Here is a 17,783-nt window from a genome sequence, read left to right on the forward strand (position 1 = left end):
TTCTGGGATTAAAATGTGCACCACCACCACCACCGCGGGCCTCTATGGCTAACTAGTGCAGCTGCTGGGATTAAAGGTGTGTGAACTGCTGCTTGGCCTGTATGGCTGACCAGTGTTACTGCTTTGCAACAGGCAAGCTTTATCTATTAAAACACAAATAATATACTACAATATTTTCCCTTTTGTGTCTAAAATAAAAAAGAAGGCTATAGCTAATGTAAGAAAAACTATATACAATAAGTACAATAACTATACACAAAATATACATCAACAATGTCTAGTCCATTTGCATTTGACAGATTCAGAGAAAATACTCCATTATCCTATCTTGGTGAACCCAAAATCTTGTACCTAATTTACTTTCTGTCATAACTTGCTTTGTGCATCTGGTAAACAAGGAAAACTATAACTCTCTAGTCTTCAACTCCCTCAGAGACACAAGAAAGAAATAATATTAACTGAGTAAGCAGAAAGTGCAACCAAGCTACTTCCAAAAAAATGTGAGAAACGACAAAACACCCAGCTGCCTGGACAGTCACCCAAAGTTCCTCTGCAATGTTGGGGCATCCATATGTGGCCTACAGGTCTAGCATATTTGACAGATTTTTCTATGAAGCAGGATATTCTGAAGGGCTGTCCCACCTTGTCTTGAAAATGCTTGGCAGTCACTTTCTTCTGTATCCTGCTTATCCAATTAGGACCTCATACTGTCAGCAGTTGAGGCAGGGGCATTTTCTTGCCCGGTGACTAACTTTGCCACGAAGAAAGTAAACTTCACATGGAGTTTTTTTTGATGCCCATTATCTTCTCTGAAGTAGATGGGTGCTGCCAGAAGCAGATATGTCTTGTTGTCATAAAAAAAGAGCCTATGTTATTAAAACATATTAAATGCCATATTCTGTAGTGTTTCAAGATAATTTGTCTATCTAAAATATATCTTTGTTTGACCTTGAAAACATTCCTAATGTGACTGCAAGTTTGATTATAATAGGTGTTTAACTACTAACTTACATTTTCTTATTATCCTAATCAATTGGTGATAATAATTTTCAAGGGCTAGAAATTTGCATTAGATTACTAAATGAGTTGTATAGGTACAATACCCCTTGAATGAGAGTAGAAACGTATGTGAAGTATGTTCTAATGAATCTCAAATTTGCAACAATATACACAATTTGTATACAATATACAAAAATACAATCCAATGTAAAACATTTAAAAGTAGTAGTTGCTTTTTAAAAGTAGATTCAATAATCTACCTTTTTATCTTATCATGTCTATATACTCCTTTTTTTATTTCCAGAGTAGATTCAATAATCTACCCTTTTATCCTATCATATCTATATCCCCCTTTTTTCTTTTCAAAACAAGAACCCTGGATCTAATCTCCTTTGTTTAGCTTTTTTCCTGAACATTACCAATAACAACTTGTAACCAATACCCCTAAACATTGACAAATATCCATAACCCATTGAATGACCAAAAACCATCCACCTCACCTCTTTGGAATATAGGTGTTGTATTCTCAAATTTACTTCCTGCTGTCTGGGGGTGACAGTATCTTTAAGGGATCCTGAAAAGATAAATTTGGGTTAATTATCAAGTCCTGGGGAAGTAGCTGTAGCATTTGTTGTCCAGTCTCTACGTAATGGAAAAGTGCAGGGTTTGTCTCAAATCCTGGCTCGAGTAGTTTATGAGGCTGGACCATCTCAGCTAGCCACCTCAAAATTGTACTGAGCAGTATGTAGTACAAAGCTGATTTTTAGGTGGTGTTTTTCAGCTTAGTGGTGTTATCATAGTCCTGGAGGAATCATCATTGTGGGGCCCCCATTCTCCTTATGGAAACTTCAAAGGTCGCTGTTAGGAGTGCTCATGATTCACTGCTGAAAACTGATAGACTCAAACTTAAAATCATGCACAGGATGATATATGAAACCTTTTTCTAGAACCAGCCTTTTCCAAACTCAAAGCAGTTGCCCATTGAAAATCTGAATAGGTGTCAATGTTGTGGTGCACATATTTTAGTTTTCCAAATTGTACAAAATGAAACACATCCATCTGCCAGATTTAATTCCTTTGAGTACCCCTTGGGTTACTTTCTGCAGGTAGTGGTGTTTGGTTGTATAAAGAACAAGTAGAACATTTCTTTATAATTTCCTTGTTTTGTTGCCATGTGATGGAAAGGTCTTTTTTTTTTTTTTAAAATAAACCTTTGCTATTGACATAATTTTTTAAATAAAATTCTGAGGCCTTCAGCACATTTCCGATCAATAATTAATTGATTACTTTGTGCTAGAGGACCTGGCAGACCTGTATGGCAGACATATACATACATATGTATGTATATATGTGTGTGTGTATGTATATATATGTATTATGACAATTCTTGTTCCTGATTGTATCTTCTAACTGAATAAATAATAAAGTCAATTCTGTATCATCTGATATAATTTCAGCAATTTCAGTATGTAAAACAACTCTTTCTGATTATTGCAGATAGGTAACTATGTTGAGACATTCTTTAAAATCCCTTAGTACCATAACAATAACATATAATTTAGACTTTTAGACAGAATCATAAGGCTCTGATCCACTTTACTTAAATCTTCTAATTTGTAACCTGTCTTTCCTGATTCATTTGCATCAATATAGAATGTAGGGACTCCAGTTGTTGGTGTGTCCCATACAATGTGAGCTACCTAGTTTGGCAGTAGCCCAAGAAGGGGGTTCAGGAAGAACCCTCAAGGAGAGAAATAAAAGAAAAACCTAGCTGGTAGGTCAGTGCTTCTGGTCACGTGTAACTCCGGCCTATGACAGTGACTGTAAAGCCATATGCAAATGGCTTTTTCATGAATTCATACCCCAAACACTGGGCACCAAATGTAGCATGAATAATAAAAACCCAGAGAAAGATATTGGGGTTCAGCCTAAAGATCAGAAAAGCAAAGCAGTCAGCCACTGACTCTTAGCTCTGCCTCAGACTAAACTGGGTGATCCTGCCTCCGGGAATCCTCAGACTGAGACTGAGAGTGAGACCTGGCACCTCCCATCTTATATTCTTCTCTAGTGCTGGGATTGAAGGTGTGCACCACCACCATCTGACCTGTATGGCTGACTAGTGTAGCTGCTGGGATTAAAGGTGTGTGCAACCACTGCCAGGCCAGTGTGGCTGACTAGTGTGACTGCTTTGCACTGATCTTCAGGCAAGCTTTATTTATTAAAACACAAATAATATACCACTCTAGAGGCAGGGAGATTGTTGTGAATCTGTGGCCAGCCTAGGCAACATAGTAAGTCCCAGACCAGATGTGGTGTTAGCCTGAGTAGGGAAGAATTTCCTCGGGTGACTTCAACCACACAGTATACTATGTATCCTCTGCCTATAAGGGACCATGAATAATTTCTGAACTCTTGTTGGCAGGACTATTTGTCCGCAATGATATGGATTTGTTATTCTGAAATTACTCTCAGTGTGTATTGTACCACAAAGCAGTTAAATTCAGAAGCAAATTACAAATAATGGGAGACAGGCTTTTGGTTACTAAGGAAGGGCGTAGGGCCTATGGGAAAAAAGGAGTCGGCAGGAACACCGTGGTCTTCAGAGAGATTGGTAGGAATTCCCGGTGTGGGTGTCTCGTAACTAAATTTGTTTGTTTAGAAATACACCCTGGTGTGTAGAAGTAAAGGGGCATCATGTCTACAGAGGCTTTGAAAAATTATTCAGGAGGAAAAAAAAAATCTGGCCATTGGGGAGGGATCTGGTGGGAGAGGGAAGAGGCTCAGAGAGGATCATGGGCAAATATAACCAAAGTACATTAAAAGTATGAAATTTGGAAAGAATATTTTAATGTTACAGGAGTTAAAGCAAGATACAATGGAAATGGTCAGAAATGGGGGCTCTAGAGGCTAATATGACTCTAACGTAAAGATCCTCCCGCCTTTGCTAACAGGGATAACAGGTGTTTACCACCACACCGAACCTTAAATTATTTAAAAACAAAGTTTTGGGTGGGCCTGATGGTTCATAACTGTTACTCCAGTGTTTGGAAGTGGGAGACATGAGCCCATGATCGTCTTCGGCTACATAGTGAGCTCAAGGCCTGTCTGGTTAACATGACACCCTCCCAAAATAAACTGCTTTGTCAACTTGGTAAGGGCAGTTTGGTTGAGTGAGGACAGCGCGTATTAACCTTGTTACAATAGCTGCGACAAGGATAATTAGAGCAGAATGCACAAGGCACCAAGAGCGCAAAGCTTGAGGGGTGAAAGAGGAGGGGTACAGAGATGGGTGTGTGAGGTCCTTAACTTCCAAGGATGAGAAGATGTTGACAAGGGTAGTGGCATCTCCTGCTCTGACCGGCGGTGCCTGAAGCGCTCAGAGATGCATGAAGGGGGCGGGGGATCAGGAGAGCCTGGGCCCTGGGGCTTCCCCTGGAAGGCTCCAGGAGGTCCGAGCTCGAAGCTCTCAGTTCCCCGAGCTTGAAAGGCTACCCTAGGTCTCACGCCTGGGCCGCAGCCCTGCTTCCTGACAGCAGGTGAGGCCACGACAGTCGCGCAAACCAACCGAGGGAAAGTCCAGCGGGTAGGATGTGTCAAGCCGCGGACACGGCTGACTTATTCGGACCCGGTGGTTAAATTACTCAGGCTCAGCCCACGGGTCGCTGAGCAAACCCAACAGGTGGCCACGTGACCCTGCACTGCCCGAGAGGGAGCGGGCCGCGGTGCCCCCGCGAGGGCAATAGGGGAAACGGCGACGGCAGGGGGTTGTCCGGCACTACCGCGCCCTCTAGCGTCAATCACACCGCGAGCGCTAGAAACGGGCGGGGTCTTCAGGAGGTGGGGCGGGGCCTTCACGGAGTGGGGGCGTGATCAGCGTTTAGAGGCGGAGCCTCAGGAATGAAGAGTACGGTTAGGGGCGGGGCGATGGTCGAGGGGCGGGAAGGCGCGGGCTTTGTGGGCGGTGCCGGCGTGGTGCGCCGGCGCGAGACGCATGCGCACAAGGACCGCCGTGGGAGCGGGAGGGCGGCCCAAGGGCCTGTCCGGGTGAGGGTGGTGTGATGGAACCGACAGGGCCGGGCAGGGGAGGGGGGGGGGAAGGTCTTGGTCTCTGGGGAGGGGCGGATGTGGGAGGGACGGTTGCGGCGGAAGCAGAGGGGACCTCGGGGGCGGGATGTCTCCTGGGAACGACGCCGGCCTTTCCGGTTGCTTCCGGGGGAGAAGAGGCGAACCCTGAGTTCCGGGGAGGCCCCCACAGCTCACCCAAGCGGAGACGGGGTGGTATCTGCAACCAGCTAGCATGATGTCTGACGAGACCCAGTTTGCATGGGGTGTGGGGGGGCGTCCTCGGCCCCCAGCCCACTGCCGTGACTCGAAAATGCCCCCTTACACACGGGGCCTCCCGACCTTCCACTCTGCCCTTTTCGTTAGGGTGAAGGCGCCCTCCACACCCCTTTGCTGGGCATGGCTGCCCTTAGAAAAACTTTAAGTGGGAAAAAGCAACTGGAGACTTCTCCTTTATAAAGGTAGGTAGACTACAGGGGCCACATCTGTTTTATATTTCATCCTGTAAAGGTGAAATTTCAGCCCAGATATGTAGTGAGGGTGAGCTCCATTCACAGCTTAGTCTATAGCGGCCTTTTTAGTCTGGAGTTAGCGCTCCAGAATTCATGTGAGCACAGCGCTAGCTGACATTTCGAAATCATTTGTCAATAAACTGGAAGAGCCCTTAGGTGATTAGAAAACAGAACTGAACGGAAATCTTTCATCTGGTTTTTCTTTCCTAACTCGAAAAGCCTCGTGGGGAACATCAGCTTGACCATAGGAAGGATGGAAGCGCCACCTAAGGACTCGATATGAACGGGAAAAGGCCCGGCAACGTGAGTCCCGCATCTCTTCGTCATCTTAGGGCTTCCACGGTGTTTCATAACTGACCTGAAAAGCTTAAGGGACTGAGGTGTATCTGCCAACATGCAATTAAATTACGGAACTGGGCACTTACATTACTTCCCTTTTTAATTATTGAATATCCTTGAGTACCATTGGTAGGGATGGGTTGGCCATCTGTCCCAAGTGAGCCAACTCAGAATATTGTGATTATTGTCAAATGACAGAGGACATCGGACATCAAGTTAGGCTCCCCGGGTCACCGCTACTTTTGTTTGTTGTGGTTGTTAGTTACTGTTTTTGAGGACAGTCAGGCTGTCCTTCCACTTGCATCTCCTGCCTCCGTCTCCTGAACGCTGGGTTTGCAGGTGTCCCCACCATGCCCAGCTTATCAGTAGCTTTTACGGTGGGAGCAGCAAGTTCTGTAAAAGGTGGAAGGATGGGTTGAATAGTTTTCCTTTTAATTCCTTAGAGACTCTTCCCCAGTGAACCGATTGGATGTGGGAACGCTAGTCTTAATACGTGAAGACATTAGCAGTAGGTCACTTACTCTGGAGAGAAGCTAGAGGTGTATATGAAGGACAGATAGTCCTGGGTATGGCTGGATGAATTTTCTATCTGTCTTCTCATTTTCTTTTCATTCTTAACTTTAGTCCCTCTTTTCTGGCAGACGCAAGTACTCCGGCACTCGGAGCATACCCTGAAGACAGCTCTCATCTCTAAGAACCCAGAGCTTGTGTCACTGTATGAGAAGTTCAACGCTGGGGAGCAACGTTTAATGAATGAAGCCTTCCTGCTGTCTAGCAACCTCTTTGGACCTATCTCTGTGCATTCCCGGTCAGATTGGATCACCGCCCACCCTGAAGCTCCCCAGGATTTTGAACAGTTTTTCACTGATCGCTACAGAAACAAACCCTGTCCCGAGAAACACATTATCTATATACAGTCCATCGGTATGTCCTGGGAATGGTGGTGGTGGCTGCTGCCCAAATGCAAGTGAGCAGGTTTTTTTTTGTTTTGTTTTGTTTTGGGGTTTGTTTGTTCGTTTTGTTTTGTTTTGTTTTGTTTTGAGACAGTGTTACTCTGTGCAGCCCTGGCGAACTTACTCACTCTATAGATCAAACTGGTCTTGAACTCACAGAGATCCGCCTGCCTCTGCCTCCTGAGTGCTGGAATGAAAGGCGTACACCACCACTACACAGCTGCAAGCGATTTTTTATGGCTTTTGTTTTTTCTTTTTTCTTTTTTTTTTTTTTTGTGCTGGGAGTTGAACTTAGGTCCCTATGCGTGTTAGGCATTATATCACATGTGATAATTTAAAGTACTATTATTGTGTGTTGTGTGGGAGGGGACGCAGATGTGCCATAGGACCGCTTTTGTAGAGTTTGGCCTCTGTCCCAGTGAGGCTGTCAGGTGTGCAGCGAGTACCTTCCCCTGCAGAGCCATCTTCATGGCCCTGTGTGTGGCCCTTTTGATACTCATCCCAGTGGCTGAACAGCGAGATTCTCTTCCTTTGACTCCATGTTGCTGTCAGTTAAAAAGTATGGAAGTTTTAGAGCGGCTTCTGTTTCTGTTCCAGTTTATAGAATAAGGTGAAGAATGTTTCCATCACTTTTAAAGTGTCCTCATTTTCTCCCTTTCCCCGTACCGTAGGCTCTCTAGGCAACACCAGAGTTATCAGTGAAGAATATATTAAGTGGCTCAAGGGCTACTGCGAAGCTTTTTTTTATGGTTTGACCGTAAAATTCTTAGAGCCAGTGTCCGTGTCTGCGACGAGGTGTGCCTTTAGAGTGAATGAGCACACACAGAACTTACAGATCCATGCAGGTAAGTAAGAACCTTTGCGGCTGGAATGCACAGAGGGATGTGTGTGTCATATGTATTACACATGCCTTTCTCTTTAAATAGGGCATATCCTGGCATTCTTGAAAAAGAAGAAACCCCAAGATGCCTTCTGCATCGTGGGGATAACAATGATCGACCTGTACCCCCGGGACTCCTGGAATTTTGTCTTTGGACAGGCCTCTTTGACAGATGGTATTCCTTTTTTGATACTGTTTTGATACTGTTCAGCTTGAGGATGTTTGAAGAAATTCAGAGGGTGGGAAGAAGAAACCCGACCAGTAGTGTTTTCAATTAGAGCCGTGTCTTCAGTGAAGTGCCATGCTCGGCCTAGTGCAAAGTGTGCTCTGACAGACTGGTGATGGGGGGTCCTCTCCCGGAGGCCACATCCTCCCCGCCTGGCCTTGGTGTAATAATGCTTTTCTCATGGCCATTGGGAGAGCATTTGTGTTACCGTTCCTACCCATAAATAGTGCTTGAGATGCCTGGTACCTACCCCAGGCGTTCAGCTCAACATCTGGGGAGTTTAAGTTATGTGTTAGCAAGATAAACACCTTAAGGGAATTAGAGCTATCATTAACATTTGTGAAACTCTTGCTCATTCTTTCCGTGTGTATGTGGGGGGAGCAATGGCGCACTAGCACAGTCCGTGGCTGCAAACCCAGGCCTGGCTCAAGGCCAGGACTCTACCACTGAATTACATGTCCTGTCTTAGTTAGGGTTTCCACTGCTGTGAAGAGTCAGCAGCTCTTATAATGGCAAACACTTAATTGGGGTGGCTTACTTACAGTTCAGAGGTCTAATCCGGCATCATGGCAGGAAACAGGGCAGCATGCAGGAAGACAAGGTGCTGGAGAAGGAGCTGACAGTTCTTGACTCACAGGCAACGGGGAAGTGGTGAGACACTGGGCGTGGCTTGAGCGTGTCCATGAACCCTCAAAGCCTGCCCTCATGGTGACACACTTTCTCCAACAAAGCCACACCTTATAATAGTGCCACTCCCTATGAGCTTATGGGACCAATTGCATTCAAACTAGCAGACATCCCTAGCCCTTGCTAGTTGATTTTGCTCTTTTGATCAAGCACAGATGGAATAGCCATAAACAAATATGTAAGTCCTTCTTCAGCCTGCATGTGGCTGCAGCACAGTGGTAGAGTGCATGTCTGGAAAACCAGCTTTGGGCTACGTGTGGTAACATCGCATAACATATGATTGGAGCATTTAGGAGGTGGGGGCAAGTGGATCAGGAGTTGAAGGGTAGCCTCAGCTACCTCGTGAGTTTAAGGTCTGCCTGGGCTACAGACACCTTGTCCACAGCAACCCAGCCAAGCATAATCAGCAGCAAGAAGCCAAAGTTCTTGCGAGGTGTGGAGCTCATGCCTGTGATTTCAGCACTGGGGAGGCAGAGGCAGGAAGACCACAAGTTTACAGCCGGCCTGAGCTGTACAACAATCAATACCCTGACAGGAAAAAATGCAGCGAAGGAAAGAGACCCAACCTAAGCCTCGACCTGAGATACTAAACTTCAGCTCGTTAGAAACTGCCTGGCAGCATTAGACGGGTCTGACAGTGAGTCTGCTTATTTTTCTTTCTCTTTCGTTCTCATTTTTCTACTTTGTTCTCTTGCCCCCTAATTTTTTGCTATTTTCTGTCTAACTTCAACTACACACACATGTGTGCATACATGCAGTGTGCACCCCAGGATCTAAGGCAGGCTGGAAGGGGAAAGGCTAGTTGACTAAGGGAGTGGGCATTAGCGTCCTAGGGAGGAGGCAGTAGGAACCAAGGACAGGAGAGAGCTGATGGTCTGTCGGGATGAATGCCAGGCTTTGGGCCAGGGGCTTCCCTGGCAGCTGTTTGTTTTAAAGGTGGGGCCAGGCTAGAGCTTCTCTCATTACTTCATCCTCAGTGCTCCATCTCTCGAGGTCCTTCATCGTACCCCTGGATCCTCCCAGCATGCGCTTTTGAAGTCTTGGATTACTGTACTGCTCTGTGTTTTTATCAGGTGTCTCCTTTTGTTAGCATTATAGAAATAAAAACATTAAAAGCAAATGCAAAACAATTTATTCATTGACCTAGATACCACTAGTTAATTTATTATATGCTTTTGAGGGTAGTGGATGAGGAAACATGGCCCAAGCTTTCTGTGTTAATTATTTTGTGGGGAAGGTTAAGTTTTAAAAATATTAAATGACATAAAACAAGACATGTCAGGGTAGTGGTTGATCTGATATGAAATGAGTGTGCTTACAAGGGGCCTGGTTTTCTCCAAGATTAAAGACTGTTTTTAAAGAAGAACATTTAAAACATTATGGCTGAAGGGATCACATGAAATAGGCTCACACTTGTTGGAGCAGAGCGAGTCACTGGTGATACATGAAGAGATTTGCTTTTCCTGTTAGAATACTCTTTCCCTAAATTTAAGGGGTCAGTCTGCAGATCCTGAGGGTGAGGTGAGGAGCACCCTTTTGAATCAAGTTGAACTGGACAAAAACCACGAGTTTATTTACTTACAAATAAAGATTTCATGAGTTCGGTAAGGGACTTGCTTGGTGTGACTCTAGCAAAACCATACCAAACCAAACCATCCATAAGGTGGGAGCACTGCTTCGTGTGCTAGGTTCTGAATCCTAGCAACACATACAAATTCTTTAATAGCTGCTGTATGGGGGCTGGGAATTGAACCTTCCTCTGGAAGAGCAGTCCGTGCTCTTAGCTGCTGAGCCATCTCTCCAGCCCCAAATTCATGAATAGTAACGATTGAAAGAGACATAATGAAAAGTTTGCATAGGTGAGCACGGTTGTAGGTCAGTCCCTGGACTGAATTAGGTGTCCAGGTGTCAGACTACTCTCCAGGCCTGTAGAGGTGGCATCAGTGCCTCTGCTATCACCCCCAGGAAGTCAGTCGCGAGACTGTTTATTCTGGCCACTTGTTACCAGCCTGTTGATAGAGTTGCCCTGTGCTTTAAAAAGGAGATAGGGCGTGCGAAGAGGCTCTGCTCTCTGGAGACAGTCTCCAGACAGGACAGTGGGTGCTACCTTAGGAAAAGCCAGAAACTTGACTGGTGTGTGAGGCAGAAGTCTGCCCTTGAGCTCCTACTAGCCAAAAGTCCTGACTGCCTTAGTCACTGTTGATCACGCTCTTCTGGAGTCTTCCCTGAGGGAAGACTGGTAGGAGGAACTCAGTGAAGCTCCCACTGTCGATGTTTCTAGGTTTCTTATGTTTTATTAGCATATCAATTATGCATAATAGTGGGATTCACTATGATGTTTTCACATATGTATATAATACACTTAGCTCATATTCACCTTCCCATTCCTCTCAGGTGCCCCTCCCACCTTTGTTTGATTCCTTCTATTTCAGTCCCCCTTCTAGCTCTCGCGCTCTCTCTCTCTCTCTCTCTCTCTCTCTCTCTCTCTCTCTCTCTCTCTCTCTCTGTGCGCGCGCGCGCGCATGTCTGGGTATGAAGTATGGTTACTTAAGGGAGCATGTGTGAGAGGTTACTAAAGAGAACAGGCATGTTAGCTGTAGCTACACCAGTGGAAAAAAATGTCACTTCCCTCCTCCAGTAGGTCCTTAGGGAGGGTCCTGGACCTGGTGCATCCTCCTCCCTACATTGAATTTTTTAGGACAGGGGAAATTGGTTGGTAGGTAAAGATGGTTGTGGGAATTGGGTCTCATAAGCCAGTGGTACTGGGTGACTAAGCCTTATGGGTGTGGTCTTCTCACTACTGTGAAGGATAAGATCTGAGGATGGGGATCGTGTGTGCTCTCTTTGGGACGGTGAGGGCACTGGCAGAGCTAAGGCTTGGAGTTCCCTTTGGCCTGTTGGGAAAGAGGTTATGGTGCTGTGGCAGAGCTGGTTACCCAATGGGGTCCTCAGAGCAGCTGGTGACACAAGCCAGACTCCACTTTCTGTCTTGTCATCATTGTGCATGGGTTTGATTTAATAATAGATAAAACAGTCTTAAGGCGTCTCACTTTAAAAGATCTCGATAAGGAAGTCTGGGACAAAAGTTGTTTGTGTTGTGTTGGCAATCTTTTAAGTATTTCCAGTGGTGTGGCGTCAGTCCAGATGTGCACTTACTGGCCAGATGTCTGAACAGCCGACTTTTGTCTTTCCTCCGTGTGTCTTACCCAGTGGTAGGGATAAGCCTGTCTTCTCTTTGCAGGTGTGGGGATATTCAGCTTCGCCAGGTACGGCAAGGATTTCTACAGCACACGGTATGAAGGGACAGTGAAGCAGCCCCAGCGAACGGCCTCCAGCGACTATTCCATTTTTGATAACTATTACAATCCCGAGATCACTAGTATTTTGCTGTGGCGATCCTGTAAGGTAAGTTGTTTGGAAATTTTTGTTTGTTTGTTTGGATAGAGATTTTGCTTTCCCAGGATTGTTTGTAGGTTTCTCCTTGTAGGAATACATGTTCAGAGTATGTTTGAAGGGTCCCACAGCCAGTATGCTCATTAGCGTTGCAAGGGTGCTCATCAGCATGCAAGTAAAGTCTGTCTCTAGAGTGAGGAAGCCCCAGTGAACTGCTAGAACCCTACTGGTCTACAGCAAACTTAACTATCCTCCTGCCTCAGCCTTTGAAGTACAAGGATGACAAGCATACGCCACATTTTCACAAATCTGAAGTCTGTACCGCCATCTAGTGGGAAGAGCCCATTTGTGAGGGTTCCTCACACATGGAATAAGCCAACATATTTGGTGTCCCAAAGGGGAAACCCTAGGAAGTCATGAAATGAGCATTGCTAACTGTAGAAGATTCTGGGCAGAATGGAGGTTTGATGATGATGACTCTCCTGGCGGGTTTTGTGTGTCAATTTGACCCAAGCTGGAGTCATTAGAGAGGAAGGAGCCTCAGCTGAGGAAACGTCTCCTTGAGATCCCGCTGTAAGACATTTTCTCAATTAGTGATCAGTGGGTGAGAGCCCAGCCCATTGTGGGTGGTGCCATCCCTGGGCTTGCTGGTCCTGGGCTCTATAAGAACGCAGGCTGAGCAAGCCAGTAAGCAGCACCTCTCTGTGGCCTGTGCATCAGCTTCTGCTTCCGGGATCCTGCCCGTTCCTGTCCTGACTTCTTCAGTGATGAACAGCAATGCTGAAGTGTAAGCCAAGTAAACCCTTTCCTCTCCAACTTGCTTTTTGGTCACAGTGTTTTGTCACGGTAATAGAAACCCTGACTAAGACAGTGGCAATGGTGTTGATCCTGTAAATCTGTTTCTTGGAAAAAGTGTTGTGTAATTGCTAATGGTGGTGCCATAAAGCAGTGACATAAATGTTTTGCAGACTTTAACCCATGAGATCGGACACATATTTGGACTGCGACACTGCCAGTGGCTTGCGTGCTTGATGCAAGGCTCCAACCACTTAGAAGAATCTGACCGGCGTCCTCTAAACCTTTGCCCTATCTGCTTACGCAAGCTGCAGTGTGCTATTGGCTTCAGTATTGTAGAGAGATACAGAGTAAGTAGGGAGGGCTGCAGAGGTAAGGGAAGTGGTGAGTTCTAGTAGGTCTTTGAGAGCTGTGGTTTATCAGAGGAAATTAGGTAAAGGTAAGCAGGAAACTGTGGTTTTTTTTTTTTTTTTAAAGTAGAGAGAGGGCAGGCAAGATGGCTCAGTGGTGGATCCTTTGCTGCCTTGCCACGAAAGCCTGAGGGCCAGAGTCTGGGGCCCTAGAGCCCACGTAAGTGCCCACCTGTAGTCCCACTACATGGGACGTGGCACAGACTCTGGAGGCAAACGGATTAGCCAGACTAGTAGACAGCAAGCTTCGGGTTCATCACGAGAGATCCTGCTTCGGTGTATAAGGGAAGAAAAGCTTCTGAGGTCGACCTTGGGCCTACACATGCACACACTGACCACATCCACTGTGTGAAGCCATGAGAGAAGTACCCATTGCAGACCTTGAGTTTAGGAAGAGAGCACAGCTCCCCAGCCATGGTGCTCCCCCAACCCCCGCAATATGGAGACAGGAGTCAGTCCTGGAGCCTTGGTGCAAGAGAAGACTGACTTGTGCACATGTCCTTTGGCCTCTCCATTCATGCCGTGGCACATATCCCTCCCTCTCAACACTATAAATACATTCCATTGTGGTGGCTCATACTTGTTCCCAGTCTCCTTGCAGAGGACCTGACTTTGGATCCCAACATCCATACAGTAGCTTACAACTACATATAACTCCAGTTCCAAGGGATCCAACATCCTCGGAGGGCACCAGGCATACATGCAGTGCACATATGTACATGTAGACAAAACACTCATAAAGAAAGAAACTTTAATTTGACAATGACTGTCTTATTTATTTTTAGATATATTTATGTATGTTTGCCCTCTGAGACCAGAGGGACTTGTCTAATTCCTTAAGAGTCAGAACCACCTGATGTGGGTGCTGGGATCCAAATTCAGGTCTACTGGAAGAACAGTAAAGACGCTTGTCTGTCTGTCTGTCTCTCTCTCTCTCTCTCTTTGCTTTTTCAAGACAGGGTTTCTCTCTGTAACAGTCCTGGCTGTCCTAGAACTCCCTTGGTAGACTAGGCTGGCCTCAAACTCACAGAGATCCTCCTGCCTCTGTCTCCCAGGTGCTAGTATTAAAGGTGTGTATCACCACTGTCTAACATAGTAAATGCTCTTAACCATCTCTCCATTTCTGATGATGACTGTTTTATGCTTAACATTCAGTGAGAAATGGTAAAAGGAATTTATCTGTTACTTGTCCATTGGGTCAAAAGGGATTGGTTCTATAGAGCAAAAGGCATGCTGATTTGTGTAGTAGAGTTTACTTTTATATTTTGGTTGTGAGCCTAGCCTTTAATGCTGAGCCATCTCTCCAGCCTGAGTTTACTTTTATAAGTATAGAACTGTGTAACTATAATTTTCCAAATATGTGTCAGACACGAGTCTGTTAGAAAAAGAGTGGATGTCTTTAAGAATAGAGATGACTCGCTGGGCGGTGCAGCCTTTCCAGCACTTGGAAGGCAGAGGCAGGCGGATCTTTGTGAGTTCAAGGCCAGCCTGGTCTACAAGAGCTAGTTCCAGAACAGACTCCAAAGCTACAGAGAAACCCTGCCTCGAAAAATGAAGAAAAGAAGAGAGACGACTCCTGGTATCCTTGTGCACACATCAGTACACATCCCGGCGGTTGCCTGTGGTCTCCCTGCTCACGCAGGGACAGCATTTGACTTTTTCCATCCTGTGTCTTCACATACATGTCTGCTCTTGCCTTCGGGTATAGTTATGTTATCTGCACATGTGCATTAACCTAACAGCACAGCACAGTGCCTTATAGAATAAACAAATGGAGGAAAGAAATTAAAATTCCCTTGTCATCCTAAAATAGTGTAAGAATTAGTATAGTTCTTTTTCCTCCGCATATTTTTTGTTGTTTTCAGGTTTTGTTTGTTTTTTTGAGGTGGGGTGGGGTTTCATAATGTGGCCCTGGGCTGGTCTGGAGTTCACCATGTAACCCAAAGTGGCTATGAACTTGTAGCCATCCTCCTTTCTGAGTTCATAGATTATGTTCTCTGTAGTTTTGGTCCATGCTGTTTCTCTCAGTGTTCACTCATGTCTTGTACTCCTAGCCCACTCCATCAGATTCAGACTGTTCATGGAGGGCACAGCCACGGATTTAGATAACCTCACTCTGGTACCTGCTATTGTGCCTGAGACTGTTTTGTTGAAATGCAGTGTTTGTGTTTTCAAGGCACTGCTGAGATGGATTGACGATGAACCTAGCCACGCATCAAGAGCAACTCCCAGAAATAGTTCAGTCGATGTGAATTTGCCGAAACCTGTGGAAGCCTTTAAGGACTGGAGAGAGTGGGTAGTGAAGTGCATTGCTGTTCTGGAAAAATAAGGACTTTGACGTAGGAGTAACTGAAATAAGTACTAGCACCCTGGGCGTTTGTGGGTACAGTACTTCATTGGGATAAACCATCTCCTGGTTCTGTGCTGAGGCCAGGGAACAGACTAGAAGCTTCTTTAAAGTTCCTGGACCAAAATAAGGTTCACTGAGAACAAGGAAAACCCTCTGCCCTTCTCTCCTGTGTCATTAGCTTCAAATTGGATTAGCTGAAGCTAGAAGGTAAATAAAGATTTTAAAAAAATGACCATCCTGTATTCCTGTATTCATGCGAGGAATGAATGAACACTTTGCAGGGTTGCTTTTGCTTCAGAAAGCATTACTGCCTCTTGTGTGTGCGTGGGGGGGGGGGGGGATACAGCTAAGTCACCAACAATGTGAACTTGCACGAGTTGCTGCCTGCAGCCTCCTCTCCTGACCCGTGGGTACCCTTCATTCTTTCCTGGCCATTTACGAGCTTATCCCTGAAAGAAGCGACAGCTGGGACAGCTTATATCAGGTCTTCGCAGTGAGGACACTTCGCAGTGTGGTCCTTTCCCACAGCAGCTGCTGGCGGGGAGGGGTTTTAGCGCCGTTCTCTGCTGTAACTGCTGTCGTGACTGACGGCCTTTACAGAAAACTCACAATGGTGCTTCCCTCCGTGTCGGTTGCATTCATTCTATAGGGCTAGGGGAGACTGAAGTTTGTTTTGCCCACTCCATTGCATTGTGACTTGTTTGAATGGGAAGAGAGTGAGTCAGGATGCCAACAATGCCTGTGGTGGCCTGTCAGCCTGTGACATCAGTCAGTTGCTGTGGTAGTGAGCAAGCGGACAACCTCAGGGCCAGCAAGTCTGTACGGTCAATGTATCTTGGGAAACCAGAAGCTACTGTTCCTTCATGCCGGTGAGACGGTAGGTTGGCCTCCTTTATTGCCCATTTGCAGTGTTGGTTTTTGTTTCTTTTCTTTTGTTGTCTTCCTTTGAGACAGGGTCTCTATCTAGCCCTGACTAGCCTGGAACTCAATATATAGACCAGGTTGGCTTTGAACTCATAGAAATCTCCTGCCTCTACTTCCCAAGTGTAGGAATTAAAAGGCATGTGCCACCATACCTAGTAATGTTGGGGTTTGACCCAGGGCCTTGTGCATGCTTAGTACTCCACAGTTGAGTGACAGTCCCAGTCCCCCCTTTCTTACTTCTTATCTGATCTTTAAGGTAAGACTTACATTCCTTCTTTTCGCTCTCATTGTCTTTTTTTCTTTTTAAATGGTTGGGAGGGGGAGGGACAGCCGCAGGTGTCATTCCTCAGTGGTTAGGTCAAGCAGGCTGTTCAGTAAACATCAGGGATCCCCCTGCCTGTTTCTTCACCCCCATCCTTGGGGTGCTGGGTCACCCTTGGGCCTCTGTTTACACAGCAAGCACTTTAGTGACTGAGCTATCTCCAGCTCTCTTTTCCTATTTGAAATCTAAATTCTTTCATTGTTGTAACTTAGACGGTGTCATTAAAAGCACTCTTGCCAATCAAACCAGTGGTTTTCCTTAGATTCGCTTTCTTGGTTAAACGCCTTTTAAATCAGTTTTGAAAACGGCAGCTTGTCACTGGCATCAGTTGGAGACTGTTGATGATTGTTGTAATATTGAAAAGAAGCAGATGGGTTTGACGTGTCTTGTTTATGAAGTTTAATTCTCCCTTGAATGGTTACTCCTAATTATTCCCAGTTCTATGGTTTTTTTTTTCCTACCAGGTAAATGTAATTCTCCTGTGGGTCAACATTAATCATAAACCTAGAATGGATATTTGCCTAGGTTAAAAAATTGGGGATTATAATTATCTGGACAAGATAAAGAATCCTTTTGAGGGCTGGAGAGATGGCTCAGTGGTTAAGAGCATTGTCTGCTCTTCCAAGGGTCCTGAGTTCAATTCCCAGCAACCACATGGTGGCTCACAACCATCTGTAAAGAGGTCTGGCGCCCTCTTCTGGCCTTCAGGCACACAGACAGAATATTGTATACTAAATAAATAAATAAATAAATATTTAAAAAAAAAAAAAGAATCCTTTTGAGCCTACTCTGCCAAGGAGCCAGGAATAAGAACTTCTGGAAGAAATTACTCACTGTTGCTGAAAATGAGACTGAACAACTAAAAATTACATAGCAAACATTTATTAAGCAGTCTTCATTTAAATGATGTTATAACAAATTAGATTGTGTA

At 45.4% G+C, this 17,783-nt stretch overlaps 1 protein-coding gene and 1 long non-coding RNA gene across 6 annotated transcripts; one reads left to right on the forward strand and one right to left on the reverse strand.

Annotated features, from left to right (window-relative positions):
• Positions 1-691: 691 nt before the first annotated feature.
• LOC126515002 (uncharacterized) lies at positions 692-11,893 on the reverse strand. The gene is made up of 3 exons (XR_007595722.1): positions 8,514-11,893; positions 1,500-1,573; positions 692-844 (listed from the first exon to the last, which is right to left on the reverse strand). It is a non-coding gene; the product is annotated as an uncharacterized lncRNA (long non-coding RNA).
• Amz2 (archaelysin family metallopeptidase 2) lies at positions 4,977-15,838 on the forward strand. Of its 5 annotated transcripts, XM_050164298.1 has the most exons (9): positions 4,977-5,043; positions 5,428-5,522; positions 5,793-5,876; positions 6,554-6,836; positions 7,537-7,710; positions 7,792-7,920; positions 11,900-12,063; positions 13,020-13,196; positions 15,433-15,838. In XM_050164298.1, the coding sequence occupies exons 3-9, from the start codon at positions 5,853-5,855 to the stop codon at positions 15,583-15,585; spliced, it is 1,104 nt and encodes a 367-aa protein (XP_050020255.1). In that variant the 5' UTR covers positions 4,977-5,043; positions 5,428-5,522; positions 5,793-5,852; the 3' UTR covers positions 15,586-15,838. The 5 variants fall into 5 exon arrangements, with proteins under 5 accessions (XP_050020255.1, XP_050020258.1, XP_050020256.1 ...); XM_050164301.1 differs by lacking the exon at positions 5,793-5,876 and having other exon boundaries at positions 4,982-5,043; XM_050164299.1 differs by lacking the exon at positions 5,428-5,522 and having other exon boundaries at positions 4,982-5,043.
• The last annotated feature ends 1,945 nt before the right edge of the window (positions 15,839-17,783 follow it).

Source organism: Alexandromys fortis, unplaced genomic scaffold, assembly GCF_014885135.2.
Source record: "Alexandromys fortis isolate MF-2015 unplaced genomic scaffold, M_Fortis_MF-2015_v1.1 scaffold_156, whole genome shotgun sequence".
NCBI classification, from domain to species: domain Eukaryota; kingdom Metazoa; phylum Chordata; class Mammalia; order Rodentia; family Cricetidae; genus Alexandromys; species Alexandromys fortis.